The sequence below is a fragment of the Wyeomyia smithii genome, chromosome 3 (genome assembly GCF_029784165.1).
Source record: "Wyeomyia smithii strain HCP4-BCI-WySm-NY-G18 chromosome 3, ASM2978416v1, whole genome shotgun sequence".
Lineage (NCBI taxonomy): Eukaryota > Metazoa > Arthropoda > Insecta > Diptera > Culicidae > Wyeomyia > Wyeomyia smithii.
This window is the reverse complement of record NC_073696.1, coordinates 277,248,068-277,269,985: the sequence shown is the minus strand read 5'-3', so window position 1 is coordinate 277,269,985 and position 21,918 is coordinate 277,248,068. Positions and strand designations below refer to the sequence as shown.

General features: G+C 42.2%; 2 protein-coding genes and 1 long non-coding RNA gene across 4 annotated transcripts in view; all 3 read left to right on the top strand.

Moving 5' to 3' along the window:
- The window catches only part of LOC129729662 (glycoprotein 3-alpha-L-fucosyltransferase A), a 35,635-nt gene extending 19,803 nt beyond the window's left edge, over positions 1 to 15,832 (top strand). Inside the window, exons 3-5 of the mRNA XM_055688404.1 lie at positions 12,915 to 13,492; positions 13,974 to 14,157; positions 14,223 to 15,832. Coding sequence (XP_055544379.1) covers positions 12,915 to 13,492; positions 13,974 to 14,157; positions 14,223 to 14,738 — 1,278 coding nt within the window. The 3' untranslated portion in view covers positions 14,739 to 15,832. The remainder of the gene's footprint in view (positions 1 to 12,914; positions 13,493 to 13,973; positions 14,158 to 14,222) is intronic.
- LOC129729663 (uncharacterized) lies at positions 6,091 to 12,908 on the top strand. The gene is made up of 2 exons (XM_055688405.1): positions 6,091 to 8,764; positions 8,821 to 12,908. Exon 1 carries the CDS (start codon positions 7,437 to 7,439, stop codon positions 8,499 to 8,501), a length of 1,065 nt encoding a protein of 354 aa, XP_055544380.1. The 5' UTR covers positions 6,091 to 7,436; the 3' UTR covers positions 8,502 to 8,764; positions 8,821 to 12,908.
- Positions 15,833 to 19,719: 3,887 nt separating the features above from the next.
- LOC129729747 (uncharacterized) lies at positions 19,720 to 21,784 on the top strand. Of its 2 annotated transcripts, XR_008728740.1 has the most exons (5): positions 19,720 to 20,509; positions 20,568 to 20,706; positions 20,766 to 20,980; positions 21,044 to 21,210; positions 21,265 to 21,784. It is a non-coding gene; the product is annotated as an uncharacterized LOC129729747 (long non-coding RNA). The 2 variants fall into 2 exon arrangements; XR_008728739.1 differs by having other exon boundaries at positions 20,766 to 21,210.
- The last annotated feature ends 134 nt before the right edge of the window (positions 21,785 to 21,918 follow it).

The following is a 21,918-nucleotide window of genomic DNA, read 5'->3' as shown; positions in this document are numbered from 1 at the left end:
TGTCGACAAAAAACTATGCCCTCACCAAGAGAGAGATGCTGCGAATGGTGATGAGCTTTTTTGATCCTTTGGGCCTGTTAGCGAAATTTATTGTGCACGGTAAAATCCTTATACAAGATGTATGGAAATCCGGTGTTGGGTGGGATGAACACATACCTTCCGATATCCTTATGCGGTGGAAGAAATGGGTGAATTCGATATCAATGTTACCCCAAATTGGCATTCCACGTTGTTACTTTCCGGGTTACAAAGTTGATAGTTATGACACTCTGGAACTGCACATTTTCGTTGACGCAAGCTCAGCCGCGTACGCTTGTGTCGCATATTTCCGAATAATAGATCACAGTCAAATACGATGTTCTTTGGTTGCATCGAAAAGCAAAGTCGCACCAGTGAAATTGGTATCTATACCCCGCTTGGAGCTGCAGGCAGCCGTTATCGGTATACGTTTAGCAAAAACCATAATTGCAAACCACAATCTCAGGGTTTTCATTCGTTGTTTTGCTTTCGTCTCGATTAGACGCAAATTGTTTATCTCCGTTTGAGTTCGCAAATTAACAATACACGAGTTATCGTACGGGTGTTTTTTGTCGATTAGTTCTTGTGCTGCGCGATAACAATAGCCTGTTATATATCGGCAGAAACATCTGCACACTGGTAGGGGCAGGCTACCCCGCCAGTGATTCGATACGCAGCTGATATATCAGCAAGAATAATTCTCCCGCACCGCTGTTACCCCGCTAGCAGCACGAACCATCATACGATCGAGCGAGTGGAAGTCAACTACAAGTGGCATCTACAAGGTCGCGTGTAGGACACGGCCACTGCGTCTCAACACGAAGCTGGATCGTCATTGTTTGTTCTGCGGAGACGCTCGATTAATTCTTCTATCAGCCGTGAGGTCGTGACTTAGACGTTCGATGAAGTATTACCTTTAGAATTTTTACTATTATTATCAATATTATTACTATGTTATAATATTATTATTAATATTATTATTGATATTATTATTGTTATTATTAATATTATTACTATAATTATTATTATTATTATTATTACTATTGTTATTAGAATTAGTATTACTGTCTTTTTTTTATTTGATCCATTGTAGATTGAAAAATTGTTTTTAAAATTTAACATCAACTACTTGAACCCCCCCCCCCCCCCATATTCGAATATTTATCGTTTGTGTGCGGTAGAGCGTAACGCTCCCGCAAAATGGACGACATGCAGGTGCAACTTTTCCTGGAGGTGGAAACAAACGGGGAAGAAATTGAAATTTCTCCCATCAGCTCACCCCTACCTTCCCCTGTGCCCTCCCCTTTGCCAAGTCCTGTACCAAGAGTACCGGAAGTACGGGTAAAAGCTTACCCAGATGCCACTGGCGGTCCCTACGTTGTTTTTTTCCGGCCCATAAAGAAGCCATTGAATATTATTCAAATTGGCAAAGACCTGGCAAAACATTTTTCGGCCGTAACCGAGATTACGAAGGTGAGGCCGAACAAACTGCGAGTTGTCGTGAGTAGCTTGAAGCAAGCAAACGAAATTGCTGGCTACGAGCTCTTCACGAGAGAGTATCGCGTGTACATCCCTGCCAAGGATGTAGAAATCGACGGTGTGGTTACCGAGGGGAATCTCACTGTCGATGACATTTTGCGTCATGGAGTTGGCTGTTTTAAAAACCCCTTGATGCAAAGTGTAAAGATACTGGATTGCAAGCAATTGCATTCAGTATCCATCGAAGAAGGGAAAAAGAAATTCCTCCCTTCGGATTCCTTCCGAGTAACATTCGCCGGATCCGCGCTGCCGAACTACGTCCGCTTGGACAGGGTTCGTCTACCTGTACGCCTGTTCGTACCGCGGGTCATGCATTGCCAAAACTGTAAGCAGTTAGGTCACACAGCCACCTACTGCTGCAACAAGGCACGCTGTAGCAAGTGCGGAGGCAATCATGCTGAGAACGCTTGCAGTGGGGATACTGAAAAGTGTCTTTATTGCGAGGGAACTCGGCATGACCTTCCGGCATTTCCCGCGTACAAACAGCGCGAGGAAAAAATTAAGCGTTCCCTTAAGGAACGATCAAAGCGCTCTTTTGCAGAAATGCTTAAGAGGGCTGAGCCACCCTCGACAGGAAACATCTTTTCCTTTTTGCCAACCGATGAGGGTACCTCTGACGATCCCGTCGAAGGGTGTTCCTATGCCTTGCCAGAGGGATCTAGGAAGAGGAGAATGCTCAACTCTCCTAATCTTTCTCGTAAAGGTCGTAAGATAACCCCTAGCGGAATGACCAATAAGACAACACAAAAAGGAAGCGGTGAAGAAAAACCGAAGCAAGTACCCCCCGGTTTTAATTTCAAATCAAACCAGGAGTACCCACCGCTTCCTGGGGCACCAAAAACCCCTCGTGCACCCGTTTCTCGATCAGAAGACATACAAGAAACAGGGTTCATAAAATTCTCTGATATTGAGGACTGGATATTTAAAACATTCAACATACCAGATCCCCTTCAAAATATTCTTCTTGCCCTTCTCCCAACAGTGAAAACCTTTTTGAAGCAACTCACAGCAACTTGGCCCCTCATTTCAGCTATCGTATCTTTCGATGACTAATACGTTGAAAGAGGTTAGGAATTTTGTCACTGTGTTACAGTGGAACTGCAGAAGTATCATCCCCAAATTTGATTTATTTTCTCATTTGATAAACACATACAATTGTGATGCGTTCGCGCTTTGTGAAACTTTTCTTAATTCAAATGACCAACTTAATTTCCACGATTTTAACATCATTTGTCGAGATCGAGACTCACACGGTGGAGGGGTACTTTTAGGGATCAAAAAGTGCTATTCTTTTTTCAGAATCGACCTCCCCTCGATCTCGAATATTGAAGTTGTTGCCATTCAAACGAATATGAATGGAAAAGACCTTTGCCTTGTTTCGTTATATATTCCCCCATCCGCGCGGATTGAACAGAAGCAACTCCTTGATATAGCAGAATTGCTTCCCGCACCATTTTTGATTTTGGGAGATTTTAACTCTCACTGTTCGCTATGGGGTCGCTGTACGACGACAACCGATCTTCTTTAATTTGTAACTTGATCGACGACTTCAATATGACACTTTTGAATACTGGGGAAGCGACACGTGTACCTAATCCTCCAGCACGTGAAAGCGTGCTTGACCTATCCCTCTGCTCGACATCACTTGCGTTAGATTGCCAGTGGAAAGTAATCAACGATCCCCACGGTAGTGATCATCTTCCAATCGTTATATCAATTGCTAATGGTTCAACTCCCCCGAACCCAATGAATATTTCCTACGACCTTACACGTAATATTGATTGGAAGCGTTATGAGTCTATTACAGCGGAATCTATCGAGACTCACGAGGAACTTCCTCCGGAGGAAGAATGCGCGTTCTTAGCTGGCTTGATAATCGACGCCGCGACGCAAGCTCAGACGAAACCGATACCCGGGGTAACGATTAGACAACGCCCTCCCAACAAATGGTGGGACAAAGAGTGCTCTGAGCTGTACGCGCGAAGGTCCGCGGCGTATAAGGACTACCGGGAGTACGGCACTGTCAACCTACTACGAAAGTACGAGGCACTGGGCAGGCAGATGAAGAGCTTAGTATAGGCGAAAAAACGCGGGTACTGGCGGCGGTTCGTAAACGCGTTGTCGAGGGAAACAGCGATGAGCACTCTTTGGGATACCGCCAGGCGCATGCGGAACCGTGACGTTTCGAATGAGAGTGAGGAGTATTCAGATCGCTGGATACTCGATTTTGCCAAAAAGGTCTGTCCGGATTCTGTACCGGAACAGGAAACCTTTCGCGACGCATTTATAGTAACTACAGAAGAGCCTCAATTTTCGATGTTGGAATTTTCAATGGCTCTCCTGTCGTGCAACAATAAGGCTCCAGGGTTAGATAGAATAAAATTCAACCTGTTGAAGAATCTACCCGACTCTGCAAAAAGACGCTTGTTGGACTTGTTCAACAAGTTTCTTGAGCTAAATATTGTTCCGCATGACTGGAGGGAGGTAAAAGTCATTGCTATTCGGAAACCCGGGAAACCTGCCTCTGATCACAATTCATATAGGCCGATTGCGATGCTCTCTTGCCTCCGGAAATTAATGGAGAAAATGATCCTCTTACGGTTAGACAAATGGGTCGAAACAAACGGTTTACTTTCAGATACTCAATTTGGCTTTCGCCGGGGCAAAGGGACGAACGATTGCCTAGCGTTGCTTTCTACTGAAATTCAACTCACATTTGCTCGAAAAGAGCAAATGGCTTCTGCGTTCTTGGATATTAAGGGGGCTTTTGACTCTGTCTCTGTAGAAGTTTTAAGCGCGAAACTTCATTCGCAGGGACTTTCACTAAATCTGAATAACTTTTTGCTCAATTTGTTGTCAGAAAAGCATATGTATTTCTCACATGGCGATTCGACAACTTCCCGAATTAGTTACATGGGCCTTCCCCAGGGCTCATGTTTAAGTCTTCTCTTATATAATTTTTACGTCAATGACATCGATGAATGTCTTGCAAATTCATGCACGCTAAGGCAACTTGCAGACGATAGCGTTGTATCCATTACTGGTAGCGAGGCTAGCGATCTGCAAGGACCATTGCAAGATACCTTAGACAATTTGTCTGAATGGGCTCTTAAGCTGGGTATCGAATTCTCTCCGGAGAAAACTGAGTTGGTCGTTTTTTCTAGGAAGCATAACCCAGCTCAGCTGCAGCTCCTACTAACGGGTAAAACGATCTCTCAGGTTTTAGTCGCTAAATATCTCGGGGTCTGGTTCGACTCTAAATGCACCTGGGCTTGTCATATTAGGTATCTGACACGAAAATGCCAACAGAGGATTAATTTTCTTCGTACTCTTACCGGAACCTGGTGGGGAGCCCACCCAGGAGACCTTCTAAGGCTTTACCCAACAACGATATTGTCAGTTCTTGAGTACGGCTGTTTCTGCTTTCGCTCCGCCGCGAACACGCACATTATAAAATTAGAGAGAATACAATATCGTTGTTTGCGTATTGCCTTGGGTTGCATGCAGTCGACCCATACGATGAGTCTTGAAGTGTTAGCGGGTATTCTTCCGTTGAAACATCGTTTTTGGAATCTCTCTTACCGGTTGCTAATTCGATGCACAGTTATGAACCCATTAGTAATTGAAAATTTCGAGAGGTTGGTCGACCTTCAATCTCAATCCAGATTTATGACTTTATATTTTGACTATATGGCTCAAGATATTAATCCTTCTTCATACGATTCCTCCAATGTCGCACTTTTAGATACTTCTAATAATGCTATATTCTTCGACACCACCATGAAACAAGACATTTCTGGTATCCCGGATCAATTGCGACCCCAAGAGATCCCTAAGATTTTTTCGAATAAGTTTAAACATGTTAGTTATGATAAAAGGTTTTACACTGACGGATCTAATCTAGATGAGTCCACTGGCTTCGGTGTTTTCCACGAAAATTTTACCGCCTCCTACAAACTCGATGCTCCTGCTTCCGTGTACGTCGCAGAACTTGCTGCTATTCAGTACTCTCTTGGAATCATCGAAACCCTACCCATAGACCACTACTTCATCTTCACAGATAGTCTCAGTGCCATTGAGGCTCTGCGATCGATGAAGCCTGTGAAGCACACCCCGTATTTCCTGGGGAAAATACGGCGGTTTTTAAGTGCTTTAACAGATAAAAATTACCGGGTTACCTTAGCGTGGGTCCCTTCTCATTGCTCGATTCCGGGTAATGAAAAGGCTGACTCTTTTGCTAAGGTGGGTGCTATTGATGGCGATATTTATGAAAGACCAATTGCTTATGATGAATTTTATAGCATTTTGCGTCAGAGAACACTCAACAGTTGGCAATCATCATGGAACTCAGATGAACTGGGACGGTGGCTACATTCCATTTTTCCTAAGGTATCGACGAAAGCATGGTTCAAGGGGTTGGATGTCGGTCGGGACTTCATTCGCGTGATGTCCAGACTTATGTCCAATCACTACACGTTAAACACGCATCTCTTTCGTATAGGGCTTGTAGACAGTAATCACTGCGTTTGTGGCGATGGCTACCATGACATCGAGCATGTTGTTTGGTCGTGTACCGAATACTGTGGTGTTAGGTCCGAGCTTATAGATTCCCTTCGGGCCCGAGGAAAACAACCGAACGTACCCGTTAGAGACATTCTGGGAAGCGATGATCTCCAGTACATGACACAGCTATACTGCTTTCTGAAAAACGCTGACATTAAAATTTAAAATTTTCTTTGTCTATTTGTCAGATTAAGGATACAAATATGCTATGCTGAAGACACGGAAACGAAGAGCCCGCATCTATGCTTACACAAATATTTTGAACCCACAACAAACAAGAATACAATTGCTCTACCAGTTGAAAAACAAAGTTCCAAAATAGTTTTAAGTCAAAATTGTATCTCCCCTCCTCTCACCTTAAATCCCCACTAGCTCGTAGTCGGCCGCGAGAATAAAGAAAAGGCCTCCCTCTTTTCCCTGCTAACGTAGAATTAATACGAATTGTACTTGGCTCAGTAAAACAGAAAATGTATCGTGCCGTGTCAAATAAACTAATTTAAACCTGAATCTCAGGGTTTCACGCAAAGTATTCTGGAGTGATTCGAGAACTGTTCTGGCGTGGATACAATCCGATCACAGGAAATATAACCAATATGTCGCTTTCCGCGTCAGCGAAATCCTGAGCGAATCAACACAGTTAGAGTGGAGATACGTTCCGACCAAGAAAAACGTGGCGGACGAAGCTACAAAATGGAGTGAAAACGAAGATTACAGTTCAACTAGCCGATGGTTTTCCGCACCGAAGTTCCTCTACCATGCTGAACAGTACTGGCCAGAGACAGAAGTGGCGCTGCCAGAAACGAAGGAAGAATTACGAATAATCCATCTACACCATGGGAAGCGTGTTAGACATTTCATTGATTATAATCGATTCTCCAAGTTTGAACGCCTGTTACGAGCCACAGCCTACGCTCTACGATTTTTGCAAAGGTGCAGAAGCAAGCATGCAAAAGGTAACATCTGTAAAACAGTTGACCCTTTAACCCAAAATGAGCTTCATAATGCAGAGTCCTTTTTATCTGGATGTTCCCAGGAAGAATCGTATCCTGATGAATACTATACACTTAAAAATCATGTCGTACAGTCTTTAAGAGGACAAGTACGTTTGAAGAGAGACAGTGCACTCTACAAACTTTCTCCGGAGCTCGATGAGCTAGGGGTAATACGCAAAGATAGCCGTCAGACACGAACTGTGGATACCATTCAAATCGAGACATCCAGCCATTCTCCCAAGGGATCACCGAGTAACTCAATTGTCGATTGATTACTACCATCGTCGTTTTGCCCACGGAAACAATGAAACCGTGGTGAATGAGATGAGACAACAATTTCATATTTCGAAGCTCAGAACAGCTGTTCGAAAAATCGCTAAAAGCTGCGTGCATTGCATGGTTTACAAGTGCGCGCCCAAACCACCACGGATGGCTCCTTTACCATCAGTACGTTTAACTCCCTACATCCGTCCGTTTACTTTTATCGGTATCGATTACTGTGGCCCGTTCCTGATCCGAAGCGGAAGATCAAACGAAAAACGCTGGGTGATGTTGATTACATGTTTGACTTTGAGAGCAATTCATGTGGAGGTAGCTTCTACTTTATCGACCGAGTCATGTAAGCTTGCTATTAGAAGGTTCATAGCCAGGAGGGGTTCGCCTCAAGAAATTTACAGTGACCAAGGAACTTACTTTCTGGGAGCAAGTCGCGAGTTAGCAGAGCATATTGAAAGCGTTAATAACGACTTATCACAATCGTTCACCAACGCCACCACCCAATGGCACCTAAATCCTCCAGTTTCACCCCACATGGGTGAGGCGTGGGAGCATATGGTGAGATCCGTCAAGACTGCCCTTACATCATTGTCATCATCTAAAAAACCCGACCACGAAGCCTTTTGCACCATTCTCACAGAGGCCGAATCCATCGTCAATTCGCGGCCACTCACATATCTGCATTTAGATGCCGACGAGGATGAATCGCTGACGCCTAACCATTTTATTATGCTCAGCTCATCAGGTGTACTTCAGCCAGTAAAACCGCCCACGGACGTGCGAACTGCGCTCAGAGCTAACTGGAGCCATGTTCAAATGTTGCTGGACCAATTTTGGACCCGTTGGATACGGGAATATTTGCCCATTATAGCTGACCGCTCTAAATGGATCGACGAAGTGAAGCCAATAGAAGTGGGTGATCTGGTAGTAATCGTGGACGAGGCAGTGAGGAATAGTTGGACAAGGGGACGGGTAATCAAGGTGTACTTTGGAAATGACGGGCGAATCAGAAAGGCAGATGTGCAAACAAAAAATTGCATACTACAGAGACCTGTAACCAAAATAGCGGTGCTTGAAATTTCAACAGGTGGTTTTGCTAAGCCAGACCTCTAGCAATGCGGGGTGGGGGATGTTCGAACAAACACCGCTAGAACGGCAACCCTTCCCTAGCTTCAACGACGGACACAATAGTGACAGGGGCACCGACACAATAGACAGTTAATGACACGATACACTTGTTCATTAGACACCAAACTGGTCAGTTGGAAAGACACGTTACACAGATACAAATTAAAACATGTTAACGAATAATTAAAATTATATTATTGTTAGTTTAAAACACAATTATGACTGTTACACTATCATCGAACTAAAATGTAAGTAAATGTGGTGAAGGATATTTCAATTTATTAAAGCAAAATAAAATTTATAGCTTGAAGCCTACGCAACCAATCAATAACGCGTTTGCTTTCGGAGACCGAAAAAGCTGTAACAAAGTTCCAACACTGCCAGTTTGCAAGAGTTTATTGATGGAGTCAGTAGTGACAACGCATCGATTGAGCTCTGGAGGAGAGTTAATGCAATTGCTGGGAAACATAAATGTTAAGGCATGGCCTTAGTTAATGGAAAGGGAAAGCAATGGACTCGGAGAGAACTTTCATGTTCTATAATTGAATAACTGGTTCCATAACTGGAATCGTGATTCCCAACGTCGATAAAAACCCGCTTCTGAACCAGCTTTTCCTGCCAAGTAAGCTAACACTAGTACTAACAGTATCTAAAGGAAAATTACTGGGGCCTGATGACGTCGGATATCCATAACCTAACTATCAAGGGTAAAGTAAACTTTTAACAATATTTGCACCAAACATAGTTTCCCTCCATAATGGACCCACAGCCTTGTGGCTCTAATTAAGAAACCAAACTACCGGGAAACTACCGTCCTAATTGCAATCGACGTCTAACTCAGCACAACAACCTTCTAGACCCATGACAGCACGCATTCTGCTCAGGTGGTGGTACCATAACCTATTTTGGTACTGTTGACCAGGCATTAGACGAGGACATCGCAAATGCACATAATCATGCTTGGATGCCGGCTCTGTCAAAGCAATTAATCAAATGGGGCGTAACCGGAAATATGCTTCACTCTATCGAGGGATTCCTCAGTCTATCAATCCTTCCAGGTAATAATTGGAAATAAAAAATCTCGGACCTTCTTAGGAGAAACGGGTGTCCCCCAGAAGTCTGTACTGGCGTTGACCCTCTTTTTAATGAAAATGAATAGCGTATTCGACAACCTCCCGAAAGATATAAGGATATTCGTTTATGCCGACGATATCGTATTGTTGTGCAGCTTGCTGCATCCTGGGTGGCAAGCTGGGCCTCCTGGACTGGATTCCAACTCTCTGTCGCAGAAAGCGAATAAATCTATGCTTGTTTGTATTTCGAACCACAGGATTTTGGATAATCCTGTCAAAATTGATGGCGTCGCGATTCCAAGGCACAAAACATTGAAAATCTTGGCAATCACCATTGATTGTCATATTACCTTCGCCCCGCACTTTGATAAGATCAAGGAAAACTACCGCAGCAGAATCAACCTTATCGATGTCCTTCCTGGACGGCATACAAACTCAAATCGAGTGACAAGGCTCAACGTTGCCAACATGATCATAAACTGCCGTTTAACATAATATAATGGATTGGAGCTCACAATAATTGGTGTTCAAACTCTGGTGAAAAAATTCGGTCCTATATATATGCAAGTATTTCAAGCTACAGCCGGACTTTTATCGTCCACTCCTGAAAATTCAGTATGCGTCGAAAGTGAAATGCTTTCTTTTCGTTACAATATCGTCAGAGCGATTTGCCACCGGGTGATTAGCTTTTAGCTTTTTCGCTAAACTTCGCTTTTTCAACGCCTTCCAGATCAAGACAGTATCTTCACAGCAGAAGCAGCAGCCATAATTATTCAGCTTCATATCGGCGCTCAGCAATGAGAGATCCACGCATCCGTACATCCAATAGATCCAGAAATTTTCTCCTGGAAACACTGTGTTCGCATGGATACCTGATCACTGTGGTGTTCCGGGTAACGAAGAAGCAGATCACTTCGCTGCCTCAGGAAGCAACATGGACACTACGCGTTCCTGCGGATGATTTCAAAAGATGGACAAATGACATTTTCCGGGAGGCATGTACAAAATATTGGCAGCACGCCGGCAGATCCCATGAAACCTTCCTCCGAAAATTGAAAGATGATACTCGTCGCTTGGAAGACCTTGGAATGATCACCGATCTATTACGGTCGAGGCGACTTCCGAACCAAATGCGATACATGCGGAACTCATAACTCAGCACAACATGTTATTGCTACTGTCCACGAAATCTTTACGGAATCTCAACAAACATCAAAGAATCAGTTGAGACGAACCCTGCCGATGAGAACTGTGCTTACTTTACTTTACATTTACGGCGACAGACCGATTATCGATCCAAAGCCGAATCGGCTGCCATCCTCCAATGTCCCCTCACACTTATTTCGCGGGCATCCTCGTCGACAGCACACATCCAACGACTGAGGGGCCTACCTCGAAATCGACGACCTATATTGGGATTTCTGCCAAATATAGTCTTCGCTGGTCGTTCTTCCGGCATTCTAGCAACATGTCCAGCCCACTGCAACCTATACGCTTAACTATACCCGCCGATTTGTACACCTGGTACACTTCATGGTTCATGCGTCTGTGCCAAACACCATTTCCTAGTTTGCCGCCGAAGATTGAACGCAAAATCCTACGCTCAAAAACATCAGAGAGGATCAGTGTTTTGTAGAGTGCAAGTTTAGTACGGGTTTGCAAACTGCGAGACCTCAGCTGGTTACGTAATCCATAGAAGGCCCTGTTTGCAGCTGCTATCCGCCTTCAGATATTTCGCACGGTTAACCTCGTTGTCACATGCCACTAATGTACCCAGGTAAGTAAATTCGTCGACTACTTTTAAAGTTTCCTCACGTAACACCACCTCAGCACCAACATCCGTCGGACTACAACGTTCTTTAGTTCTGGCAGAGTTAATGATGAGCCCTATTCTCGCAGCTTCCCTCCTGAGAGGTCCGAAGGCCTCTCCAACTGCTCTACGGTTGATACCAATGATGCCGATATCGTCCGCAAAACTTAGAAGCATGTGAGACTTCGTAATGATGGAGCCGCTTCTTTGCATTCCAGCCCTCCGTAAAACGCCCCCCAATGCGATGTTGAACAGTAAGTTTGACAGCCCGTCTTCCTGCTTCAAACCACCTAACGTCACGAAGGAGTCCGATATCTCACCGGCTATTTAATTAGTTTTGTTGGAAAAACTATGTTCGAGCATAATTCGCCATAACTCATTTCTCCTAACTGTATCGTACGCTGCCCCCAAAGTCAATGATCAGATGGTGAGTCTGCAAGTTGAATTCTCGAGATTTATCGAGAATCTGTCGCAGGGTGAACATTTGGTCCGTAGTGGAGCGTCCCCCTAGAAAACCACATTGGTAATCGCCAACAAAGGTGTCCGACAAAGGCCTCAGTCTATGTAACAGAAAACGGCAGAGAATTTCCTAAACGGTATTGAGAAGGGTTATGCTCCGATAATTACTACATTCCAGGCGGTGGCCTTTCTGATGGATCGGACATATGAGACCCTTCAACCAGTCTTAAGCCTGTAGTACACTCTTTGTCTAATGGTCAAATATTTGACCTTCTGACATAATGGTCAAATTTATTTGACATCATGGTTGTTGTTTGCCTGTGTTTGCCCCATGTAAAAATCGGAGAGTGACAAATAATTATCTTTGACCAAATTTTTATCTGTCAAAAAGAGACAAATATTTGACGCTCGGTCAAAGAGTGTACTACAGGCTTAAGGGTAATTCTTCGTCGAGCAACACTCTCAGTATGATCTTTAAAAAGTTCGGCTGGAATGCCGTCCACAGCTTTGCCGAAAAGAACTGTACTAGCATATATAAGCAAGATGAAGACCGCCGCTAAAAATTAGGACTAAAAGAAGGAATTTGAACAGCAATAATGCTATTATAATATGACGAAGACTCGATTACGATATTGAATCGAGAAAAGCTGCGATAATCATATTAATAAAATTAAAAAGTCCTTTTTGAGTGCTTTGGAGTTGCCTCTTCCAGACTGATCCTCGTTTTTCTACTTAACTTTTGGGAAGGGTGGTAACGGTGGCGAACCAGCCTGTGGTTGAAAGAAAATAACATGTTTTATGTCTGGGAAATGTCTAAGTGCTATTAACGCATTTTGTGCTTGAATAGGATAATTTCATATTATTCTCCGAAAGTACAACAGCTACAAAAAAGGGGATCAAGTTGGTCATCACTATTGCTTCATTGATAAAAACATTTTCAGTCGCAAGATTTTGAAATATTTCATAGTCTTTCCTGTTGCTTTTTACTACCTTTGAAACCGATTTCAAAACTTTCTATACAAATTTTGTTTTGTAACTTTTTGTTTACATTTTCAGTCACTGTTCAGCACGGACCTTGCCGGTTTCGAACAGGGCAAGGACGAAAACGAGTTGGACGCCCGCTACCAGGTGGACGATAAGCCACCGGTCCTGCACAGCCTGAGCGAGTTGAGCTTCAGCGAGCGGCCGTGGTATTTCTCGAATGGAGTGCGCTACCCGAAACCGGTCCGCCGGAATAGAAAAACCAACAAACGCAACGCCCGGCTGCTACCATCAGAGACCTCGCGGAGCGATCGCATAACCAACCAGCTGATGTTTGTTCCACCCAACTACGAAGCGGTGAAGCGAAAGGGTAAATCGAAAACTATCCTGCTGTACAACGGATTGGGACCGTGGAACGTGAAGGCCGGTCGGGATGTATTCCTCCACTCTAAATGCCCAGTGTCGACATGCAGCATCACGGCGGCAAAGGAAAAAGTAACGATGGCCGATTTGGTGCTGTATAAAGATCACTATATTCAGCCGGCCGTGCCGCGGTCCGCCCGGCAAATCTACATGATGTACTTCCTGGAGTGCCCCTACCACACTCAGCATGTCAAATTTCCCGATGTGTTCAACTGGACGGCCACCTACAGGTGAGTGTGTAGTGGAAGGTACCGCCAAAGCAAAACTAGAACTATGTAGTTTAGATGAAACGGTCACGCTCGAGCGATACTCAACATCCGGCCGCCGGCAATAATTGTTATTGTTTAACGCTTCAACGATAAGAATAACACGTTTTTGTATATGCATTTTGATAACAATTGCAATGCGATTTGATAAACATGGCGCTAAAGCGATTTGTTTTGTGGTGGAGTTTTTGTAAAGCGCATGCGTCACTAAATTAGGGAAAGATGATTGATGCCATGGTTGGATTCACCTTTTTCCTCTTCTAACTAGGTATTATTATATGATTTAGGTTCTCGATTTGGGTTCGTTTTCTTGTTCTGCCTTTTCTGGTGAAAAGGTTTTTCGTTATTCTGATCTCAATTTGGAACAATCATCTTTTTTGAGATCGCCTACTGCGACGGTATTGCATGCACTCTGAAATCGGTTGATTGTTTGATTGTTTTCCAGAAAAGACAGTGACGTCGTGGCACCGTACGAGAAGTGGGAATACTTTGATCCTCGAATTCGCCAGGTCGAACAGGACCGCAACTATGCGCTGAACAAAACACGCAAGGTGGCCTGGTTTGTATCCAACTGTGGAGCCCGGAATGGTCGCCTCCAGTATGCCCACGAATTGCAGAAACACATTCAGGTTAGTGGACTGTTTCTATGAACCTATTCTGTAACAGATAAGCTAACACTCGTACTACTTAAAAGGTCGACATTTACGGTGCCTGCGGCACGTACAAATGTTCCCGTACGACAGCGGAAAAGTGCTTCGAAATCCTAGACCGGGACTACAAATTCTACCTGGCGTTTGAGAATTCCAACTGCAAGGATTATATAACCGAAAAGTTCTTCGTCAATGCCCTCAATCGCAACATATTACCGATCGTGATGGGCGCACGGCCGGAAGACTATGAGGCCAGTTCCCCTCAGAAGTCCTACATTCACGTGGATGAGTTTGCCTCTCCGAAAGAACTGGCCGAATACCTTAACATACTGGATCGAAACGATGAACTGTACAATTCCTATTTCAAGTGGAAGGGCACGGGTGAGTTCATCAACACCTACTTCTGGTGTCGAATCTGTGCCATGCTGCACGATGAAGCGTCTTTCCAAACACCCAAGTGGTACGAAGACATCAACGATTGGTGGCGGGGACCGGGTGTGTGTACGAACGGTTCCTGGCGGAACTTCCGAGCCCGTAAGGATGCTATGAGCGAAGAATGACACAAAGGACATCGTAATAACAATCATCGGCGAAAGGGCATCAGAGTGTCGGAGAGACTACAGAAAGGTCCTACCGATAATATTGCAATTAAGCTGCCATAAAGCTGTGACAGAATGCCCATTCTAAAAACCAAAACCAAACAAACAAACAAAAAAAGAATCTTGAAAGACTAAATCGAAAGAATTAGCCCATCTTGGAAGGTTGGAAGTAAAAATTTCAATTACCTTTATAGAAGCTTTTTCAAGTAACCGTACCATGCGATCTAGTCCAACTTTTACAATGGCAAAACTTAACAATAGACGAATGGATCTCACAAATAGGCGCTCACTAATAATGTTATATTCTAACGCAGCGAATCAGAGAGCGGAACAAGAGGATAAATCTGGGGCTGCAAACAGAAATCAAGACTAACGAAACATTCGATTCGATAATGTTAACCACTCATTTGTGATTTTAGTTACACTATTTCATAGGTTTGTTGTTATTTTCATTAGTTGAATTCTATCTTTCGAGCTACTCGTATTGTTTAGTAGTCAATGAAGCAAACAAACTATCTCATCAGTATTATTGTTCATATATGTACGTACTTTTAATCTGCATCGGAAACAAAGAACTACCGCAAGTGATACTGCTATACCAAATGAAATGCGCTCATAAACTCGTCACAAACTACTACAACTACTATTACTATATCAATTTAGTTAGAATTAAAAAAAAAGCAAACTGAACTTAGTTAAACTTCTTCTTCTCTTCCAAACATCTTAAAGTGTAATGCGAACAATGAATGATAAATTAATAATAATTTAATAAAAACTGTGCGTTTCTAAGTCAAATTACTACACCATAGCGTACGCGGTACGATTGTACTTTGAGCTCGAATGGCAGCATTTACTGAGGAAAGTGGTTGACTATTGTTTGAATAATTTTTGTTTTGTTTTGTTTTTTTTTTACTGCGGTTGACGTTGGTGAAAATTTACCACTCGTACACCTATTTAAGCTGCTAGCGCATACTTTACGACAATTATAAGTACAGAGAAAAATATGTGGATCTTTTGGGTGTAGAAATAAAATTCAACTGAAATGGTTTCACGCATTTGCTCACATGGCTCAGTTCGATGACGTTACCCTGTTGAAAATAAATGATTGACGTTGAGTTTTGCTATGTTTGTTATACCGATTCTAAACTCTACGTCAAAATTTAAACGAAGGTCGAATAAGTGATCATAGAAAACGAAAGGCTTATTTTCAGGTCAACAGTTTAATCCTTTTCAAACCAAATCATCAAAAAATCGGTGATAGTTTAAAAATATGATTTTGCTAATTTAAATGACACGCTGGAAAAACATTTTGAGAACAGAAAAATCATTGAAAACATTGATTCTGAAATTCGCGTAGAAAAAAACGCGTTAGTTTGAAAATTCGTTGAAAAATCACGTAAATTTCGAAATCCGCGTAAAAAATGCATGAAAAGTTGCTTTAGTGTAGGCTAAAAATGTTAAAAACGACAACTGTAACGATGTGTGACATTTGAAAGGCAAAATCGTTAATTTTTGGCTCGAAATCATAACACACAAAACAAATCTTGACTGACATTGGGTCCGCCAAAAGTCGGTCATTTAGAGACATTGCGGCTCTTTGCATCGAAAACTTCTTAGTTTACTGTCGTGAGACGACATTATAACGTAGATTCATTCGATCAGTTTTTCAGTACGAGCCACACGAATACATTCTATTATGTATAGAAACATGGTATGAATTCCTAATTCAAAACTTTACTTTTACTTCTTATGGAAAGTAAACGCTATGCTTAGTGTCACTTTTGCGTGGCAATTGAGATTTTGTTTTTAAACGATTTGCTGCATAGCTGACGTTGCGGTTTAGAATGAGCGTAGGAGGCCATGAGAACGTTGGTCAACACTCTGCAGTTGTTTTGTTATTTTCATCGTTGAAAACATGGCTCTGAGAGCTGAGATTAAGGTTCAGATTCAGATGAAAAGTTTTCTGGAACACTTGAGGAGAACGCAGTACTATCAACCACCAACAATTGCAGCATAAACAAGACAGATCTGCCTTGTACGCGGGGCCTGACAAAGAAGAAGAAGGCTCAGATCAGAACTATGCAAAAACGAAACAAAAGTCAACATCTGATTGAAGTGGATTGTGAATGTGCCCTGGATTGCTCAAAAAATCAACAGACAGCAGAAATCAATTGAACTCTTTTCACTGGAAGTCATCTTCGGAAGCGAGACGATCGTTCATCTTGAAACATTCCATTCGGCATTCTAATCTTTTCCAGCAACTTCGTTTACAGAACACATGACAATTATGACCGAGACCAGGATCAACCCAATGGATGGATCGAATCATGCTGCTATTACGTTTTTTGATAAGAAGCTTAATAAAATGCATATAAGGTTCACGAAATTGGGACATGAACTGTGCGAGAGAGGCCGCGAAGCTGAAATACACAGGAAATTGGCAAACCACGTCGTTCAAACCACCAGTGAAGCTGAATTCCTCGAGAGAGAAGTATCCTGAGGCAGACCATTGTGCAGATTCTAGTGCGGATGAAGACGAAGAAAGCAGTGCGAACACTCCGGAAGATTGGGCCAAATCGCTGCAATGCCAAGAGCATTAGAATGTTGCTATTCGGTCAAGATGTGAATATTACAGAAATAAGACTATGTTCAACGGGCTGGCAGTATCTGTAGATTTATAGAAAGTATGCAAAAATTGATGTTACTGTTACTTTTTTTATTTTTGATTATTTTTGTTCTCAGGTGATTCAGCTGCCAAGAATGGAAGGTTAAAGGAGGTCATATTTTTCAGACGTATAATCACTATGAACGAAACTTTTGAAACCTTTGAGTGGCCAAAAGATAGGCCCAACGCATGCTATCGTCTGGAACGAAACAATTATTGGTCGGAAGGCATACGACATTTTTAATTCTTTTACACAGAACTTTCTCGTCAACAAGGATCAAGAGCCTATTCTCTATTGGCTTGATAGTTGTTTAAACCAAAACAAAAATTGGGACTTCATGCTTCAAATGATACTGGTCGTTAACTCATCGATGATATTGACTAGTAATATAGCCTTCAAGTATATGGAAAGTGGCCATTAAGAGAAGGTTACGCTTGTTCAACAAAGGAGAAATTTATTCATATCTTGATTTTGTGAATTGCATCAAACAAGCCAACGGTGATCCAGAGCCGATTGTTATATCCAAGTATAGTAAAGTATAATGACTTCTTTGAACCAACCTTCCATTTCAAGCCGTCGGTAATTAGCAGATTGAAGGACTAACCAAAGCTAGTCAATATAAAAACAGACTCGAAAGAACAGTTCTGACTTCAAATGGTAACGGCTCGGACAATGCCCTGTTATTAAACCAGTATACGTGCTTAGAGCTTTCTTTAAAAGTTCAAGTATTTTGCGAGTCATAGAAACGTTCGGTGTGATGAACCGCATCGACTACCAATGATGGTATTTCTCCAGTTGGATTCCACTTTCAGAGTTTCCCATGCTTTCAGTTGCATTCTAAGGATAGACCACAGAAGGGTACTGATCCTATGAACTGATGAGACGATCCTAGTCTTGTCAGTTTATCGGCTCTTTCGTGTCCATGTACACAGTGACCAGGAACCCAAAATAAATCTACTTCATTATTACAACCCAGTGTTTGAAGTGATTGAACATAAGGCTGTGCGAGATTTACCGAAATTTAGAGACCAATTTCGTTTCGTCTCGAGAACTCGAAATCCACCTTGATTTCGTTTCGATTAATTTGGCGAAACCAAAATAAGGGTTAATTTCGTTTCGTTTCGACACCAGAAAAGCCAGCACACCCCTAATTGAACACACTCCAAACAAGTTTTGATGTGCATACCGCAGACTTCAAGGCCTTTGATTGATCCGCGTTCCCAAACATCACGCTTAGATTCAAACAATCGAAATCGTCCTTCAAAATTGTAACTTTTCTCCATCAAGTCTTAATTGTTGTAACGAATAGTTTTTAGAATATTCAGAAAGACTTGTTAAGTCACACTCAAAGAGCTTCAATGATTTTTTTTTGGTTTTTATCCACCAGACCAATGAAGCATAGGTAATTCTGGGTTCCTCAATAGCCAAATAAATTCAATGGATCATTTTAGGTTTGAGTCCCTTACCAAACAGTCCCAAGCCGTGGTGTGGCCTTTGCCGTACGTAAGAGTCGTCTCCATTCCACTCGGTCCATGGCTGCAGTTCGCCAGCTCTGCAGTCTGCGTAGGGTCCGCAGGTCGTCTTCCACCTGATCGATCCACCTTGCCCGCTGTGCACCTCTCCGTCTCGTCCCTGACGGATTGGTTAAAAGAACCAACTTTACCGGGCTGTCGTCTGACATCCTTACAACATGCCCAGCCCACCGCAACCTGCCTATCTTAGCGGTGTGAACGATAGATGGCTCCCCAAGCAGCTCCTGCAGTTCGTGGTTCATCCGCCTTCTCCAAACTCCGTTTTCCATCTGCAGTCCACCGAAGATGGTACGCAACACCTTCCGCTTGAAGACCGCAAGGGCGCGTTGGTCCTCCACAAGCATAGTCCATGTCTCATGCCCGTAGAGGACTACCGGTCTGATCAGCGTCTTGTAGATGGTTAACTTGGTGCGGCGACGAATTCTACTCGATCGGAGCGTTCTCCGGAGACCAAAGTATGCACGATTTCCTGCCATAATGCGCCGTTGAATTTCTCTGCTGGTATCGTTGTCGGCAGTTACCAGTGAGCCCAGATACACGAACTCATCAACCACCTCGATTTCATCACCACCAATTTGAACTCGAGGTGGGAGGTTAGCACTGTCCTCTCGCGAACCCCTTCCTTTCATGTACTTCGTCTTCGATGCATTGATGACCAGTCCAATCCGTTTGGCTTCAGCCTTTAGTCCGATGTACGTATCTGCCATCTTCACAAAGGTCCGAGCCACAATTGTTCTTAATACTCACCCTTATTCTTGTTTACGGCCGTATCGCTTTCGTACGAAAGCAGCAGCGGCGTACGAATGCGATACGAACGCATACGAATACGGTTCGTTCTAACCAATTCGAGTTTTCGAACATCGTTGCTTTCGTACGAACGTGCCATTCTTGTTTACGTACGTATGCGTATCCGTATTCTTTTTGCTCTCGTTCGCAAACGTCAGTCAAAAGTTGCGAATCGCTATACGAATCGCCGGCGCCGGTAGTTTTATCTCGTTTTTCTACTGTTTGGTGTTAGTTTTTTGACAAAATTGAATAAACCGAAGAATTTGTGTTGTTTCGTGAAGTATGAGCAACATTCTGAAGAACATTTGTGAAAATCCATTTTCAAAAATCTCCAGTTTTGTATACGGAAACCGTTTGTCGAAAGTTGCGAATGGCTACGAATCGCCGTCGCCACGGTTTTTTTTTCTCGTTTGTTCTGCGGTTTTGTGTCAGTTTTTTAGAGAAAATAAATGGAACGAAGACCTAGTTAAATAAAGTTAGTGCAACATTTTCAAGGAAAAAAGGTGACAAATGATTTTTAAAAGTCCAGTTAGGAAACGAAACAGCAGTCGAAAGTTGCAAATGACTATACGAATCGCCGTCGCCCCAATTTTTCTGGTTCACTTTCTGTGAAAAGTTTTCTGGCCATATCAACAAAAAGTCAACTACCAGGCAGGTTCTGATTAGCTCAAAAAGTGGATGGGTAACAGAACACAGGATAATTATTTTAACATTGTTCAATTGACACCGATGCCGATTTGTATACTAGGTGTGTTCGGTTAGCAGTGGTTGAAACTTAATAATGTTCAATTCTATTCATAATGCAGGAATAAGCGATCAAGAGCTACAGGAAAATGCATGAAATCACGACTCTTCCTCCGGCAACTATTTATACATGCTGTGATTGATGACTTTTTTGGACGAATTAGGCTGTTTCCAACCATTTTGAAATTAGCAACAAAAAAGGTATTTTATTGTTCATTATTCATTATTTGCATAGCTGTTCTATGTTGTTGTTTTTGCAGGGGATCAAGTATGTAACATAGCAACCGATTCCTTCGGATGTCTCATAAAACCGCAAGCTACCTTTGAACGCAATCTCGTCGAATTAATAAAATTAGGTTATTGAACTGCTGCATGCTACAAAGAAGAGTTTTAAAAGTTGATTACGTGTGATGTTGATCAAAAATACCAGTGACGTATAATTTAATTTTATTTTATCAGAAAAATGATTGAACAAGTATGCAAAACTAATGTGAATAAATTTTATTGATTTTCACAACTGATTGTTCTTTTTATCTAGTTATGATTTTGATAGTTTTGAAGCGACGTTATGAAGCATTTCGTATTATCTCCCGAGAGCGTAAATTGTTGATAGTGGTGAATGGCATAGGAACGGAATTGCAAGTTCGAGTTTCTTTCTTGCTTATTCTGCTCTAAATTCGAAATATGAATACTTATATATTTTTCGTAAGTAGGTATAACAAAAGCATGCATTTCGAATAATCGTTGGATTTTTTTTAGAATTACTAAAATCACAACAGGTTTCAATCCTTATGGACAAAAATTAAATATTCAAAAAGCAACAATTAAAAAATCAAGGGGTACCCAGACACGGTACTAAATGGTAAATGGTACTGTGCCTTTCAAACTTTGCGAGCAATTCCACATATAACGGGTGACTGTTTTAACCGACCATTTTTGATGTGGCTGAAACTTTGCATGGATTTGTCTATGAACAAAAGATGCCATTTTGTGCCATTCGTTTATTTGAACCACGACCCATTTTTAAAAAGCTATGTAGAAAAGGTATTGATGATTACAAATATTTTTAAAACAAAAACGGTTTGTTTGATCGGTGTGACGTCTTCGGCAAAGTTGTAACAAAAAAGTTCAAATTTTCCAGAAATATTAAAAATGAAAACCAGAAAGGTTAGTTTGATTGGTATAACATCTTCAGCAAAGTTGTACACTATAATTTTGTCCTTAAAAAAAGAATGTTTAAGAAAAAAAAACACAAAAAATATACAGTCATCCCAGTATTATGAGCCAACCAGTTTTATGGGCCAATACACTTTGTATTGGTTTCTATCGTATGTCTATAACTTGTAATAGTCAAATTTAAGTTTTGAGAACGTTGTTCACATTCACTTAATTTAAATTTGATTATTAAAACTT

Excerpts from the sequence above, each read along its gene's own strand:
- LOC129729663 (XM_055688405.1), top strand. The coding sequence starts at position 7,437 with ATGAGACAACAATTTCATATTTCGAAGCTCAGAACAGCTGTTCGAAAA.